General features: G+C 45.2%; 1 protein-coding gene across 1 annotated transcript in view; it reads right to left on the minus strand.

Annotated features, from left to right (window-relative positions):
- Positions 1–17,240: 17,240 nt before the first annotated feature.
- The window catches only part of LOC135377712 (zinc finger protein SNAI2-like), a 33,678-nt gene continuing 32,610 nt past the window's right edge, over positions 17,241–18,308 (minus strand). Inside the window, exon 5 of the mRNA XM_064610325.1 lies at positions 17,241–18,118. Within this exon, the coding sequence (XP_064466395.1) occupies positions 17,789–18,118 (330 nt within the window). The 3' untranslated portion in view covers positions 17,241–17,788. The remainder of the gene's footprint in view (positions 18,119–18,308) is intronic.

Consider the following 18,308-nt stretch of genomic DNA (forward strand, 5'->3'; position numbering starts at 1 on the left):
AACTGATAAGTAATGCACTGAGCATGCGTACCCAAGCAGCACAATGTACTGAAAGTCGAGTGCAATAGGGGTGGACGGGTAGGCGGAAGGCCTTGAACAGACTTGTGAAACTAAAGAACATTGATAAGACACATACCGTCCACCCCTATTGCACCTGACTTTCAGTACATTGTGCTGCTAGGGTACTTATCAGCGCGCATCATCGCGATAGTAAAGTCATGTAATGCGTCACAAAAACACAAGAACAGCCACTCCGGCCGGAATACTTCACCAGATAACGTAAGGTTGCATCGGATGTTTCTTTTTCACTTCTACATAACACACAATCTCACAGTGGGTGATATGACAGCCCTTAATACCAGAGTGTTTCTCTTCGGTTACTAACGTTGTAATCCGGTAAGATATATTGCGGGTCGAACGCTTTTGAAAAAATAAAATTAAAAATCGGATAGATATAAAGCAAAAACTCAAAATCAGGGAATTTTTAGAACTGAATATATAGCAACAATATAGCAGCAATAATATATAAAGCTTGTTCTACTGCAAGGATAGTTTTCTGTCCGAAATAACCGCGGCTCCCACCTTTAAAGGCTTCGATCAACCTTGAACGGTCAAGGTTAACCGAAACCTTTTCTCGAGAAAAACCGGTGAGTAATTATAACTGAATCAAACTTTCGGAGGACGACGTGCAATGCTTAAGGGAACATGCAGCCTGCAGGCAGCTATCATGGCGACGAGCACTGTGGCTGTAGCTGTGGAACAGCGATGCGTAATCAAGTTCCTTGTGAAGGAGAACGTCAAACCGACAAAGATTTTGCAAAGATTACCGATACAGTATGGGGAACAAACGATGTCCAGGGGAAGAGTGTACGAATGGTGTAGACAGTTTGGCGAAGGACGGGATATGGTGGCGAATGAACCACATGGACAATGAAAGATGAAAGTCACTGAAAAGATTAGCCAGCTGTAGGGGATCGAACCCACATCTTCTGGATTACCGGTCCAGGGCTCTACCAAATGAGCTAAGCTAACACGCCTCTCCAGCAACTTTCGGGGTGCGTCATCTGAAGGGACGACAAACCAGCCACTCACTCTCACTCACCCTCCTTTCACTCTTACATTTTTGCTCACTCATACGCACATTCATACGACGGAAATCGACGCTAGCGGCACCTGTGGAACAAGAGAGAAACTGATGTTCTGAGGCTGGAACACATAGAAGGGACAGATACAACAAAGCCTCACATTGCCTAAGAAATCAACGATGAAAGATGAAAGTCACTGAAAAGGTTAGCCAGTTGTAGGGATCGAACCCACATCTTCTGGATTACCGGTCCAGGGCTCTACCAGGTCTACCAGGTAGAGCCCTGGACCGGTAATCTAGAAGATGTGGGTTCGATCCCTACAGCTGGCTAACCTTTTCAGTGACTTTCATCTTTCATCGTTGATTTCTTAGGCAATGTGAGACTTTGTTGTATCTGTCCCTTCTATGTGTTCCAGCCTCAGAACATCAGTTTCTCTCTTGTTCACATGGACACGTTCGTCCGACTGTAGTCACGGAGGAGGAGGAGGAGGAGGAGGAGTGTCGTAGGGAGGAACCGAGAGGTCTGCCTGCCTGATTAGGCGGCATGTTTCTCGGGAAGGGAAAGGTGGTGGAGAGGAGGAGAGGATGAAGTGGAAGACCGAGCGGAATCCGCTCGGGGGGAGGATAGCTGCGTCCATGGGCCGACTTCAGGGGAACTGTGCCGGCATACGCCTATTACACATCTGAGGGAAACCCAGGAAAAACCCCAGACGGCACAGCCGGCCCGCGGATTCGAACCGCGGACCTCCCAGTCTCCAAGCGCACGCGTTACCGCCAGTGACATCGCAGGCGTTGAGCAAGCCATCCTCGAGAATTGGCGAGTATGCCACTTCGGGACATTGCGGCCCAGAGTAATATTGGTGTCAGCAGTGGGGAGACAATCATTCACGAGCACTTACTGTTCCGCAAAGTCTGTGCAAAATGGGTTCCCCGACACCTCACTTGTGCCCTTAAGAGAGAGCGCATATGGCAGTCTCTGAGCAGCTGCTGAACCTGTTTCAATCCGAAGGGGAAATAATTTTCGCAGTCAGTTATCAAATGTTGGAGTTGGAGTTGGAATTAGGAGAGAAAAATATGGAGATGGCGGCTCCTACAAAACACAGGGGCCGGCTACATCAAGACCCACGAAAATAAGAATCAGCAAGTCTGAAAAGTTAGAGGCGCTGCAGAGTCCACAAGAAATGTCATTAAAGGAGCTGTCGCACGCTGTCTAAGATACCTCGGCCATTCTCCGAGGAGCTTCACTAAGTCTAGAGGACGGTGGTCCAGTCTTTCCAAGGCGGCTCTGAGGTCATTACGTTGGACACCGTATCTGGAGCAGTTAATTAACATATGTTCAGTGTTCTCCACTTCATCATCACACGTGAGGCAGTTCGGCGAGTTTAACTTTCCCATCTTGAACAATAGGGTGCGGCTGAAAGGGACGTCTGGCCGAAAGTGGTGCACTAATGATTCAATGGCACGCGGCGTGCGACTCGGAAGACAGAAGCGTAAATTCGGGTCGCCTCTGGCTAACAAGCTGCACTCCATGTCAACCAACCATGTACGTCTGCAGGCGTCGTGACGTATGTTACGAAGCGCTCTCTTGGCGTCCGACGCCGTGAAGTATAGAGGGGTCTATCACATGTGATGAAACCTGGATGCACCATTTCACCCCAGAGACAAAAAGAAGCAGCATGGAATGGAGACATACGGCTTCCTCGCCCGGCGAGGAAGCCGTATGTCGTATGTCCCGCATGTTCCAGAAAACAGTCCCAATGGGCTACCAAAAGAAGGCTGCATCTTGCTTTTCTCTGGCGGCCAAAGAAAAGCAAGATGCAACCGTCGTTTGGGTAGCCCATTGGAACTGTTTTCTGGAACGTGCTGGAGGTCATCCATGTGAACTTCTTGGAGCAAGGGGCAAGCTTTTTCTTCGCAAGAAAAAGCCTGGGATGTTGTTCAGAAGGGTCATTCTTATTCATAACAATGTCTGGACTCACACGACGAATTTGACAGTAGCAACTCTGGTCGAAATGCACTGTGAGGTTTTGCCCCATGCCTCTTACAGCCGAGATTTAGCCTCGAGCGATTGCCATTTGTTTGGGCACTTTGGAGGAAAGACGTTCCACGCAGATGAAGCCCTCCAGAAAAATATCCTGCAGTGGCTACGATAGCATAGCCCACTTCTTTCTACGCCAAAGGCATCAAAGAGTTGCCACAGCGATGACAGCGGTGTCTCGATGAGCACGTTGAATACTTTGAAAAACTGACGTAGTTTGGTGCTTCCCGAATTTTCCATCGTATTTAAAGAAATAAAAGACTCCGTCAACCTAAACGATCCTTGTATTTGTTGACACTAGATTGCTGAATTTCCTTGAGTGTTGGCAAACCAGCCTTGATAGTTTCGTGGAAAAGCGCGCCTGCATACTGATCACAAGAGTGCGAGTTCTACCCAAGGCCAGTTATCCAAAGACAGGTAAAAAATGTTCAGGTACGCAGCTCTAAAATTGAGGTGGTCAAAGGAAACCACAATCCGACCACTGTGGACCATGAACAATTGAAATATGGCAGTCGTCGAGGCTTGAGGTCTTGAGGCTTATGTTGTATTCGTCCGTTGTGTGTTTCAGCCTCACCGTTACTTTCCATTGTGGATCAGACTGACTTCTCGCAGTCCCATTTAGCAAGCCCCTTAGGTTTAGCAGTGCACCGCTATATGATCAGATCACATTTCACACGCGGAGTGCAAGTTGCTACCAGGTCGCACATAAATATTATTGTTACATTCTGGCCCCTCATTTTTGCATACGGCATCATGGTTGAGTAAAAGGGTCACAATGATTGGGCACGTACTGAACATAGTCTCAACTGTAACAGCGGCCTCTGTGAGGCCAACAACGACGAGCTCTTTCAGAAGCACCACCACCACCACCGTAACAGAACGTGCAGATGGAATGCTCTCTTTTTTTCTTTATCACCTGCTTTTAGTTTGAAAATAACACTCAGCCTTCGTCTCAGTGTGACGTTGGAGAGGCAGTGCCATGTAGGCTTTTATACCTGAACCAGCAACTTTTATTGGTCATGTTGGCGTCCCGCGAGCTTTTCGTGCTCGGCAACAACACGGCCTATGCTCTTCGCTAGGAAGAGGGAACTCGCGTTCTCACGTATTAAAGAGTTACCCCATTGTGCTACAATAATAATGAATCATTCGGGTTTCACGTCGCTCGGCAACCATGATCACGAGCGACCCCACACTGGTTGGTCATTAGATTAATGTTATCCACCCGAGGGTTTTTAACGTCACCGACATCTCAGCGTGCGGCGCATGCTTTCGCGGAGGACGGCATGCCTATGCACTTTGTATGGGAAGTTGCCGGCGGCCTCGATCGTATTTGAACACGCTACCTTGTGATTAGTAAGTTACTGTTATCAAATGCGAGTACTTTTCTGGGATGGAGTGATCAAGTCAGATGTGGTCGTTAAAGCTACTGATTTTTCTTTTTTCGCCCCGCAGCAAGTTCTTGAACACAGCGTGCCAGCAGAGATGGTAAACGATTCGGAATGCTTACGCTCAGCCTGGTGACCCTGAAGTTTCCCCTCCCAATCTCCCAATTTAGACACACCTTGGTATGCGAACTGGGCCTCCCTTCAAAGGAGGTTTCTGTCTCCTGATGCAAACCTGTCACGGCATTAGAGACGAGTCGTCCAGTAGGTTGAGCACCTGCCAATCAATGTTTCTCGGTTCGTGTCATTGATGAACACGCAAATGACTGCCACTGCAGTCGCCAAGTTCAAGACTACCTACATCTATCGCTTCATGTTTCAAAACTTGGTGATGTTCAGGAACAGAAGTCATGCCATATATACTGTTTCATGTGTACCTACAAATGTGCACGTAAGTGTGCAGATATGTACTGCCAAATGTGTGCCTCCTGTGTCCGTAACTATACAACAATCAGCCCAATGCAGCATGAAAATTACAAAGAGTACGGTATTTGTCGAGTTATAGTAGATGGTCACCCGCAGCAAAAATCGCATAGTTGGGCCGCACTCTCGTCACCATACCTACTCTATGCACTGGTCCCGACATTGTCATTCAAAATGCCAGGTGGCTTCCCTCGCAGCTCCGGTCACTTGTGCGTCGCCTACGACTCAACGTAGCCTTCATTCCAGTGTTCCGGTATATAGGCTGCGTCACAGTAACACGATGCTGTGCTGAACTTGCCATACTCCAGCTACGATTCGCCACATCATCGAGGTCTGCGACAGGTACACGTGCGAACGACGGGTGCTTTGACAGCAACTTGAGCTCCTGGACCACGGACCATTCAGCTTGTCCAAAGCCCTTGGCCCATGGAGCACTCCTGCGCATCAGTGCCGAGCCCTTCGCCCCCTCTTTGTCTTTCTTCGAGCTACCGGCCTCTGACCTGTCATCTCCCCCCCCCTTTGTGCTCCCCTTTAATTGATCCTATCATATTAACTATGAGAGCAGGGCAGGGCATAATAAGGGAAGGGCCCTGCGACCACCACAGGGAAGCATCCCGTGTCATCATCGCTACTCATTCATTTATTGTTGTTGTCACCATACTGATGCCGTGTTTATGACATGACAGTCAGTAGCGAATGCAGAATATGTGGAGAGAGAGTGAGGGAGTGTGGGAAGCTGTTTTGTGTTTGGGGAAACTAATCCCCGCATTACACGAGCAGTGAGCGCAGTGGAGCTGTAGCGGCAAGGGTCAAAAGAACCCTATTGAAAAATACTTCAGAAAATCTCATAGAAACATAGCATTCCTTCAGAATTTCTTACAGAAGCGTCTTCGTCTCTCAGAATTTCCCACAAAGGATGCAGATTCGAATACATATCATCACAGGCACACCAATGTGAAAATATCCTGTGGGATAATTCAGGGTCTGGCCTTGTGATTTCTATGAGAAAACAGCGTGATTCAGAAACAGCGTTTATTCCAACTGCCAGCAAGTTCGTTAGTCTGCTTTGAAACGATGAAGCGCATGGACGCAGATACGCACCTCATGCAAATATCGCCAGGAATTCAGGATTTTCGTCGCTTTTGAGGTATATAGCACGTGTGTGTGTGTGGTATATAATCGTCCGTATACTACGCATTCTCATTCTTTATGCGTCTTTACCCCTGTTCGCACGTATTCTGTGGATCGGAAGGTAGAATGCAGTGAGATGGTTATAGCAACTGTGCTTTGGGCAAACAGTATGTTACATATTTCTATGCCTATTTCTCACGCACACACATGTTGTTGTAACCGTGCCTTTTAAAATGCTGTTTCTTCTAGGTTAAACTCGGAAGAAACGGCAGCCAGCGGGAAAACGCATTGGATTCGAGTACGTGGTCGTAACCCATTCTCGTCTCGAGAAAGTTGGACGACGCTTTTACGGAAGAAAGCCTACGCGTTCCCAATGTGCGAAACATAAACTTGTCATAATCACATGAAGAAATTTCTTGGTCGTCGCATTGGACATTTCAAGTACGTGTACAATGCGTTGGGTCATGCCTTTCTGAACTTATTAGCTGGGCCACAAATGTTCTGCAACATTCCTTACAGTGACGGCATGCGACTTACTCTCAATACTTCTCAGCAAGTAAGTATGGGATCCTTCAATTATCATACGTGGCAGTGCAGCTTTCTTAGGATGTTTCTTGCAACGTGGCCCATTACACTTTCTCATGGGCTTTCTTGCGGGTCTCGAGGCCTGTATGAAATCCTGTGAGAAAGCCTCACAGGCCACCCTGTAAGAAGTCCTGTAAGAAAGCTGCATTGCCCCTGCCTGTAAGAAATCCTCCCTGGAATCCTACAGGATCCCTGTAAGGAACTCTGAGAGAAATTTTGTAAGATTTAGTCTCATAACCTCATAGAAATTCCTTCAACAGTCTGAGAGATTTCTTTTGTAAGATTTTCTGAAGTATTTTTCAATAGGGAACCTCCAAAAGCTATACTACAGAAAAGGAAATTATGCACTACTTACCCTCGTGATTTTGGGGTGGGGTGGGGGTGGGGGGTATGCTGACTTGCCATACACAGGCTGCAAGAACTGTGCTTAGAGACACATATCCATTACCAAAACCCGAGAGTAGGGGACAATAAATAAACAAGGACGCACACAAACACAAGTCTGAGACTTGAGTTTGTGTGCGTCCTTTTTTCATTTATTTTCCCCTAGTCTCGGGTTTTCGTTATGGATATGCTCGCTTGCTTTCTATCATTTTTATCGTTAGAGACACATGTTACGTGGTATAATTGATTCATCGCAAGGGCAGCGTACGGCACTGACAGTCATATAGTAAACCTTTCCAAGATTGTTCTGGGCTCGGTAATTGTGGTGTTAGTGCGAAACAAGTTCTGAAAGGAGCATAGCACAATATAAAGAGAGGTCGCGCTGACTCTTCCCTACGTCGTCTACGCTATACCAAGTTGCCCTTGACTACTGCTTCGAAGCGCCACTGGGGTTGTCCCTTCTGTTTATGTAACCCGTAATTATCTTGGTTTGAGGCCCTGTGGATGTTCCCTGAACCGCTGACGGGATTGAAGTGTATCCTTCCATATACTACGCAGCCATTGACAGCGCGTGAGAATGTGCGTCTAGCATGTAAGCCACGTGATTTGCACTTGTTGACCGCTATAGTGCTGTTCATTTGCCTTCACTGGTGAGGCCAACAACGACGAGCTCTTTCAGCACCACCACCTTGCCTTCACGTGGGGCGCTCGCGAGCAATGACTCGTTAATGCCTACACTTTGAATTGTTTTCGCCCTGTCTGCGTTCTCTATAAACACACACGCTATAGTTCTCCATCAAGACACCCTGGAGGCGGTTCGTTCGTCTGGACCGATTTAGATGCACCTCGAGACCCCTAGTCGACTGCGGCTCCCACGTCGTTCAGTGTTGCTCTTTTTGAAAGCGCAGCAACGGATGTCGTGCAGTAGGTCGCGCGCATGTCACTCAACGGCAGACATCCACCTTTCCCGGCCCACAGAACTTAGAGTGCACGTGCGAATGAACGTCACCGATCCAGACGTTCGGTGATATATGGACAATTTGGGTTCTTGCTCTTTCCCAGGCAGACGTACACACATATAGGTATTGAAATCTTGGCCGCCCTGCTGTAGTGCAGGGAGCTGTATAGGCCCTGGAGTTGCGCATCGCCCGTGATTGGTGGCCTACATCTGTTGTTTACGTGTGGTAAGACAGTGGGTTTCATGAGGAATCGTCGTACTGGTGAGTCGTCGTACTGGCCGATGTTGACTGAAGGGGACGTTTGGTGTCTAACTTTGTGAATTATTGTGGGAGCCAGTTACCAACATTAATTTGGGCCTCTCTTCTTTCAATGTTGTCAACTGATGAGGAAGAAAGCCCGTCCGCTCTGCGCGCTTGTGGACGCGTCTAGGATCCGAACATTGCACCGTTGGTTGCACATGTCTGAACATCACAATCACTTATTAGCCGTGGCTAATCGTTCGTGTAGACAATGGCCATCATTTGTGCGTGTGCGGTGAGATCACTTCAGTATAATATAACGCAGCAGCCGGAAAAATTATGTTTGTTCGGAGCTGTCATGTAATCAAGTAATAAACATTATGAGCAGCATTGCTTGTGGATAGGGTCCCGTATTAGGTATGTAGGGCTCCGCGTTTTCGTTTTGAACCGAAAAACATCGGGTCACGTACGCCGGCAAATTTTATAATCATTCGGTTTTAACCGAAAAACACCGAATACAAATGAATGTCCGAGGTAGATTGGGGCGATAGAGGGCGTCCTCGATGTTGCTCGTGCAAAGAGCGTACAGGGATGTCAGACAGGAACCTGGGCAAGTATGCCTGCATCTATTACAATAAGTTTAAATGAGCTCTGCTTTCACGATTTAGGTAGCACCACTTCGCTGTGGAGCATGTGATTTGTGATGCATTTTGTGATGTCTCAGAGGGGCTAATTTTGTATTGGTTTTTGGTTGTAAGGCTGCGCTGAGACGCACAGTTTTGAAATTACGTTGCGACTTATATTCGCCGATAACTGCAGTGTAAACCATGTACACGCTAGAAAAATAACCGAAAAAGACCGATTTTATGAAAATAAATAAACACCGAAAAACACACGCCGAATCCGCCCTAAAATAAAAACTGAAAGCGCGGAGCCCTGTAGATATAAGGTCCCGTATACCTTTGGGTGTCGGCTCAGAAGTGGCCCTCGGTTGCCTTTATTTCGGTGTCTAATGTTTGCGTCATTCGAAAAGCCGAACCCGGATGTTTATAGTTTTTCTTAGAAGTGAAATCTGTACTGGACATGGGCGTCGCCAGGATCAGTATTCACGAATGTCTATTCCAGGTAGGGATTATTGAATCTATATTTTCTAAACCGTACACTCTTAAAAATGAACTTCACCTCATAGCACGCTCCTATCCAACCACCATCTCGAATGATATCGTTATCTTCCCTGATTTGTTGAAAATGGGAGGCGTACGCCTTTTTTGTGACACTTATGCTGTTCATAATTGTCACAAAAAAGGCGTACGCCTCCCGTTTTCAACAAATCAGGGAAGATAACGATATCATTCGAGATGGTGGTTGGATAGGAGCGTGCTATGCGGTGAAGTTCATTTTTAAGAGTGTAGGACAAGCTTCTATTAGGTGATACAACACATTACACAACATACATACAACAAACGTACATGCACAATTACCGAGGGATTTCTACTTCTGGAGAAGCAAAGCAACTGTGGGCTATGCATATCAATCGATTGACAGCACGGCGCAGAGTACAACTGCAAGGGATGCCAGTATACTCACTTTCTTTTCACTTTTTTCGACTTGTCGTAACCTTTCATGTAAACCCGTACACCACTTCATTTCAATATGAAACGCGTTTCCACAACCATTCTGTGTTTTCCAAGGTTTGGTCGCTGCACCATCTTAGAACTGCCGCGTGATTATGTCATTTTCTTTTTAACGCCGAGAGCGAAGCTTACTCATGACCAGAGGTGGGCGTTTGTCCTCACTAGCCTCGCCTTCACCTCAATTTTCTCGGAGAAAAATTTTCCTGACCTCACCTCACCTCAAAAATGTTTTTTGAAATTTTCCTCACCTCACCTCAAAGGAATTTTTTAGACTTTTCCTCACCTCAACTCAAAAATTTTTTCCGAAATTTTCCTCACATCACCTCATTTCAATTTTTTAAAGCTATTTATGTATTCGATGTGAAGATGTGTATTCGAAATCCCCATTTTTTTCTTTCTTTCAATCAATCAATCAATCATTGTGTATTCGATGCGCGTTGGCTTTGAGTGACTACCAATGTAAATGCATATAGTAGTACCTCAAGCGTGAGTGCATACAGGGTGCGGCACGAAACGTGTCATTTGACCATTATAAAAAAACGGCTTAACGGAAAAATATGGGGTAAACAACTTTCTTCTGGACATTTAGTTTGTCACCAAATACAAATAGTTTCATCAATTTGCCATTGAAATACATTTTCGAAATTGAACTCATTAAATTGCTTAGTCAATGTAACGTTCTTTCTTTTTTTTTTTTTTTTGTATGCGGGTATGCGAATGGCGGGCAAAGTCGGGCGTCAGATCAGCGGCGAGAGAGGAGGGCAGTCCCCGCCCAGATGAGAGACAGAAGCTGCGGAAAGAAGGAAAGATATCCCATGTACGCGCGGGAAAAGTTTTCATAAAGTGTGCGTTCATAAATTTTTCCTCGCCTCACCTCAAAAAAATTTCCCATAGTTTTCCTCACCTCACCTAAAAAATGAAAATTTCCTCACCTCACCTCAAATTTTTTAAAATTTTCCGGAGGAGGCGTTACGCCTTTCTGTGTCAATATATCCAAATTGACACAAAAAGGCGTACGCCCCCTCTGTTCTCGAATCAGAAGCTACAACCTTATCATTCGCGGCAATGGTTGGCGCAGAGCGTGCTATGTGGTGAAGCTCTGTTTTTAGAGTGTAGAGCAGCCTTAACTCTTAAAAATGAACTTCACCGCATAGCACGCTGAAGGCCAACCATTGTACAGAGCAATACCTCTATCACTCTTGATTTGTGGAAAGCGCGGGGCGTACGCCTTTTTGCGACAATTAACATTTCTGCATAAGTGTCACAAAAAGGCGTACGCCTCCCGTTTTCAACAAATCAGGGGAGCGAACGATGTCACTCGGGATGATGGTTGGCTAGGAGCGTGCTATGTGGTGAAGTTCATTTTTAAGAGTGTTCGCTTGGCAGGCAACCATATGTGTGAGGACGGCAAGATTTAATTATTGCAAGTATATATTACGTAGCCATAAACTCACCCTGTACACTCTTAGCAAAAAGGGTGGAGCAGTTACACTTTTTAGGAGGTAATGGTTGTCGCATATGTTGTGCCTACACTGTTAAAACAGAACTTCACCACATAGCACGCTCCTAGCCAACCATCATTCCGAATGATATGATTCTGTGTCATGATTTGTTCAAAACAGGGGGGAGGCGCCTATCTGGGACAAGATAATCTGTCCCAGATAGGCGCCTCCTCTCATTTTCAACAAATCATTGCACAGAATGATATCATTCGGAATGATGGTTGGCTGGGAGCGTGCTATGTGGTGAAGTTCTGTTTTAACAGTGTAAAAGGTTGCAAAGTTCTACCTGCTACCACTCTTAAAAATGAACTTCACCGCATAGGACGCTCCTAGCCAACTATCATCTCGAATGATATCGTTATCTGCCCTGATTTGTTGAAAACAGGAGAGGTACGCCTTTTTGTGACACTTATGCTGCTCATAATTGTCACAAAAAGGCGTACGCCTCCCGTTTTCAACAAATCAGGACAGATAACGATATCATTCGTGATGATGGTTGGCTAGGAGCGTGCTGTGCGGTGAAGTTCATCTTTAAGAGTGTGGTTGAAGTCGGCACAACAGATTAGCGCAAATCCCGAAATACATTTTAGCTGCAGTTATCTTCGTTGTACACAATGTGCTCAATGTCCACTGCACTGTCAATGCTGGGAAAGCAACACTCCCTGAAAGGGCATTGCTTCTGTTGCTCTTGCACACATTTTGTGCTGCACCCTTTTACACCCTTTCGTCAGATGACTTAGGTGGAAACTATAGAAGTTAGCACCTTTTCACACCCTCTTTTCTGAGAGTGTATAGATTGTAGTACAACTCTAACGAAGTCTCCGTTTCTTAAATAAATTACGGTTTATCTTAAGTGATACCGCTTCAATAAAAGAAAATTATGTGATTCAACACGTGGCGCAAGTAAAGGTGTAAAAACGCTGAAGGTATAAACAGCCTCACATATACCTTAGGAGGCATAGCCTCGGTTGTCTACACCATACACAAGGTGTAGACACGTGATAATGAGGTATAAATATGTTACGTTATCCCTGCTTCATACCTCGTTTATACCCTGGTGCATGGTTGGAGGTATAAGTCGGCACTTTGCACCACTTCTATACCTTCCAAAGGTATATATTTGGAGCAGAAGGTATAAAAAAGGTACAATAGACCATTGTTATGGGCTATTGTACCTACCAATGACCCAATACCTTTTTTCTAACAGTGTACTGCATCTAATCAGCGGTTAAGATCCCGAGTCACACGTGCTCCGATTGGTCCCGGACACCTTCACGTGATTCGACGTTACTAGCGGTCTGCCAACATTCACCCTTTCACCACAACCACCACCACCGTTCTGTGTGACGAGTGGCGACACGCTGCAGGTGCCGCAAGGTAGGACTGCGGATAGTTTGAGTTTGAATATGTATATATATATATATAAAGGGAAGGGACTGCGGATAATTTCCACAAAGTGGGGTTCTTTAGCGTGCGCCAGAAATCTCCGACACACGGTACTGGAAGCAATGTTCACCTCCCCCAACATTGCTACCGGTCAGGAGCGAACTCGCGATTTTTTATTTTTTTTAACTTAATGTTTCACCTGATTAATGTATTTTCGTGCAATTTTTAAGAAATCTAGCTGCTGCTGGTAGTGTTGTTATGAGCCGTTTGCCTGCCGATTTGACGGCATGCTACCAGCTGTTTGCTGAAGACTGGAAGGTGGAGGGTTCGAATCCTACCACCGGCTGTGCTGCTGAGGTTTTCCCTGGGTTTTCCGAAGACTTTCCAGACGAATGTCGGCACAGTTCCCCGGAAGTCGGCCCAGGACGCATGGCCCATGCTTTTGAGCTGTGTGGGTGTTTTCTCTCTGAAGAGGGTGTTTTTTCTCTGTTTTCTCTCTATAGTGATCGCCAGCACAATCCCACACCCGGGTCACAATGCACTCACAGTCCCACACACACACAAAGGAAGAAAATGGGCTGATGAATAAAGAAATGAGACAAAAGGTGCACTCTAAGGGAAAAAGGGGAGTAAATTGAGGTGCAATTACAACTTCTGTAATCCCCTATATAGCTTGCAATTACTCCCCATTTTAGTCCCCTAACGATTAAATTTACTCTCCAGCATGCAAATAATCCCCCTAAGCTTCACATAAACTTCCGTGTATTTAGTCCCGAAAGAGACTAATGGTTGTGGCAATACATTCTAGTCCTCAAAAGGACTAAAATGACTCTTTTTTTTTTTCGTCGAGTGTGAAACGAGAAGAAAATGATGCAGACAGTTTTGGTGGTCCGAGTGATCTTTATTTATCGTTCCTGCGAAAAAGGAACTGACGATCGTTTCGTACATAAATTCGTAATAAATAGATCGACAAGCTAATAAAAACAGAATGAACGAGATTACACAGAAAGACTAGTTCTGTAATGACTACGTTCTAAATTGATACAATTAGACTTCGCTATCTGAGCTGCACTAGGAAGGCTGCGTCGTCATCGGTATCAGCATAGCATTTCTTTTCTTCCGCTTTCGTCGACGCCACTTTTCTCGAAAAATAAGGCACTTTGTGGTGTTGCATAAAAAGTTGTGAATGCTCTGAAAAACGAAACCAGTACAATACGCAGACAACGACTGATATGGATGACGCATATAAAATGACAAATAATTGTAAGTAAGGCACTTGTGGTGACGATCCGTATTGTTCCAAGGAACAGCGAGGCTTATAATAAAATACCATATAAGCTATAAGCTACCTGTTTCGACAACAGAGTTCATTAGCCAAGGCAAACAATATTGCACTTCAAAGAGCAACATTCCAGTACGATCTTTACATCATTATAGTATTCTTCAAATTATCTAAAGTATTTTAAAGTATTCTTCAAAGAGTGACACTTCAGCTGGTGCTATAGGGCTGTTTTCGACACTTTTCTCCTATACCACGACAATAATGTTTACACGCAGACCTCTAGGACTGACAAAGCAGATCCTCCTGGGCACACAAAGCTGCATAACATCGAGCATAAGCTCGAAATTATTCACATAGCTTCAGTCTGACAATATGTCGATAAGAGGAATATGAATATTTCCAATAATTTAGGGAAACAAATTGCACATTTTGTCGTTATTTACATTCGGTCAGAACAGCCGATTGCTGAACTTCTATCTGCACCGGTCGTATCGTGTGAAACATGGAAAACACAGTAATATAAGTTACAACAATACCCTTCTTGATAAATAGTACCACAACCGCAGGGACGGAGAAGTCCATTTTAAGACAATACATGAGATAGTCACTTGGGACGGAATTTCCCTCTCGGGGAAGACAAAGGCACTTGCAAAAGCTTTGAGTATTGCACGGTCCGGCCTACATGTCAACAAGGCATCGACTGTAGAGGTAGTATATGACAATCTTACATGACACGACAACAGAAGGCACTATTCCGCGTTGGCAAGTGAAACGCGTTCCTTCAATTTGTGAAGCACTAAATGTCTCAGAAATGTTCCCAGTACTACGCCCACAGTTTTTACAAAAAGAACAAAAGAGTGGTCCGTCCAGAACAAGTCAAATTTTCTCTGGTCAAGCATCAAGGTGGTGCACACAGTTCACAGCGAGAATAAAAATTCGTCTCTGCATTGCAAAACTGAACTGATTTTACGCGAGAAGTGCAATCGGTACAATAGACTGAAAGCAAAGTGTACAGATTTGTGTAGTTTCCCTTTCTTCTTTTCCCTTCTTTTCCTTTTCCCTTTCTGAATAATACGCCCTGGAGTAGCCAGTCCCGGGAGGCCTGGGACTAAAATCTCATTTTTTTTTCTTTTATAAATCAATCAATCAATCAATAGCAATACGACGTTTCCCGGGAACCCTGTCCACAAGGGATAGTAGGACGGACAGGGTTTGCTTGTTATTCCTGGTAAAGGTAGAATATGATATTGCGGTGGACTAGCCTGGCAAAAAGCTTGATTCAAAAGCGAGACGTAACGCCACGCGGGACAACATCACTGCCGCCTGCGCTTTTAGACGTACTCTCTCCCCTCGTAACGTGTCACAGAATCACATGACACACTCTTAAAAATGAACTTCACCGCATAGCACGCTCCTAGCCAACCATCATCTCGAATGATATCGTTATATGCCCTTATTTGTTGAAAACGGGAGGCGTACGCCATTTCTGTGACAATTATGAACAGCATAAGTGTCACAAAAAGGCGTACGCCTCTCGTTTTCAATAAATCAGGGCAGATAATGATATCATTCGAGATGATGGTTGGTTAGGAGCGTGCTATGCGGTGAAGTTCATTTTTAAGAGTGCAGGATAGTTCCCGACAGTGCTCGCTCTCCCGGTGGTACGTCGGTGCACCTCGTATACATCGCTAGGGACAGGACGCTTTTCTCCGTCGTGCAAACGACGCCCCTGCACGTCGACAAACCTTGTACAGTTTAGCTACCACTCATAAAATATTTCTATAATCAAGCCGTCATACCCGCGTCTCTACAAGTTTGTATGTATATCAACGTGTATGTGTGTCTTCACTTTACTACATTTATATTCTATAAACGTGTCTACCATGTACAAAAATAAACGATGCTCGTACTGTACACCTGTCGTTCTCTATGTGTACAAGACATGACATACAGTAAGACTCACATACCGCTTCTAAATGAACACGCACCGCCAATATGCTCATGCCAACGTAAAGACGGGTTCTACGTGTGCAACGATTTCGACAGTGACTCCCAATCAAGTTGGAGGTGAAGTCCATCCGATAGGGGCGGCACTTCCGTGTTTGTTCCTTTTTGTTATGCATCGCAATGTTTGCTTTTTGTAGATACCAAACTTGGAAAGTGAAAAGAGCAATTCAACTACATATTTGATCACCCCTACATCATTCATGAGATACTGAGATATATTTCTTGTTTGCACAAAGAAGAAGAATCTGAAAAAAAAAAAAAAAAACATAAAGAAAGGGCAAGGCACATAGCCACCGGGAGCGCCCTGCCCTATCATGCTTACATGTGCGTGAGTGCTTAACTTGCACAACGCACTTCAGAGAGGTCCTGGTCATATGTAATAACGAATGCCATTGGACAATTGACAAAAGAAGACAAGCAAAGTGGCAGAGGTTTCTGTATGTCTCAGGTGACACAAAAGCTATACCAATGGCGAGTAAAAGGAAGCGCATTATTTATACCAGCGAAGCACCACCATTCAATCATTTTATGCCAGTGGGAAACATCTCCCAACGCTAAAATACAACGTAAACAAAGACATGTGACCTCAAAATGATATTGCCTATGGATCGTGACCAGGACAAAACGGTGGTTTTGCCGTCAGCAACTGTTTGAGAGTGGTCACAGAAATGGTGGCGTTGGCGCACCCCTGTGGTACGTAGGATGAATTGATGAACATGATGTCTGTGCTTGTTCAATACTTGTCATCTTCACAGAAAAATAAGGCACTTACGATGGTTCCTTCGGGAACCCGTTCTTCTAGCTAGGAATGCATTATAAACGTGATGCATCACAAATCAAACGCATATTTAAACGGCTGGCCCACACTAGTACGCAATAATACGCTGAGACACCAGTTGGAGACACGTTGGAGGCAATAATTGGCCAATATGTTATCACCGCATGACAAAGGCTGTCCCACACTCTTAAAAATGAACTTCACCGCATAGCACGCTCCTAGCCAACCATAATCTCGAATGATATCGTTATCTGCCCTGATTTGTTGAAAACGGGAGGTGTACGCCTTTTGTATGACACTTATGCTGTTCATAAAAAAGGCGTACGCCTCCCGTTTTCAACAAATCATGGCAGGTAACGATATCATTTGAAGTGATGGTTGGCTAGGGGCGTGCTATGCGGTGAAGTACATTTTTATGAGTGGAGCACCGGTCTGCATAAGTAATTTCTTCGGATGCAAGACCGATATCAATGTGCATTTTATGGTACCGCCAGTAGCAAAAAAATTGCTTTTCTGGTCGAGAGTTTACTTCGCCAGACAAATGCATTATCAGCGGCAATATTGTTTCGTTACGAATGACTCCACAGTAGCAACAACTGATCAAGTAGAACAAATTTCGTTTTCACACCAGTTTCGGAGTTACAGGTCAATAACGACGTGACGTCACGAAAATTATAGAGAAACACATAAAAAATCATATTAAATAACCAAACGCTTGGCCGTTATAGCACACTCTCATCATTCTGCATATCATCAGACTATTTTGCGGATGAAACTGGAAGCGTCAAGTGGAGTGACCTCCGAGTGCAAAAACACTGGTGTTTCCCTAACGCTACTTCACGAACAGATTATCAGGAAAATGTCCACTTAATAACCAACTCGGTATATGGTCGTCGTCGGTGCATCGATGTGTTCAGACGCTGAGCATTTGCGCGACATCTATGGGTGTGCTGGAACCGGAAGATGATATCAAGGACCCCTCGCAAGACGAAGACGACGCTGAAGAGTTGAGGTCAACCGCTCCGACTGTCATAGCTGCCCTGTGTAGCCGCATGCAGGACGATTCCTCGTGCTTGTACAAGTAGCTTTTGAGGGCAAAAGCTTTACCGCATCGCTGACACACAAAAGGCTTGGTGGGCGAGTGCGTCTGGATATGGGCGCGGAGGTTGGACTTGTCCGCAAATGACTTGGAGCACTGGTTACAGCGAAACGGCTTCTCGCCTGTATGTGTCCGGATATGGCCCTGAAGCAAAAAAAAAAAAAAAAAGAAATGAAACAAGAGTTGCCGTGAATCATGCTATCATTGTAAACCTTTGTTTCTCACACACCAACTTTCTCGGAGCACATCTACAACCTTATCCTCAGACACTGATTTCCCAAATGCTAAAAATCTACGGCGTTGAGAAATACTGCTGGCATATATTCAGCATCAT

Source organism: Ornithodoros turicata, chromosome 1 (assembly GCF_037126465.1).
Source record: "Ornithodoros turicata isolate Travis chromosome 1, ASM3712646v1, whole genome shotgun sequence".
Classification (NCBI taxonomy): Eukaryota; Metazoa; Arthropoda; class Arachnida; order Ixodida; family Argasidae; genus Ornithodoros; species Ornithodoros turicata.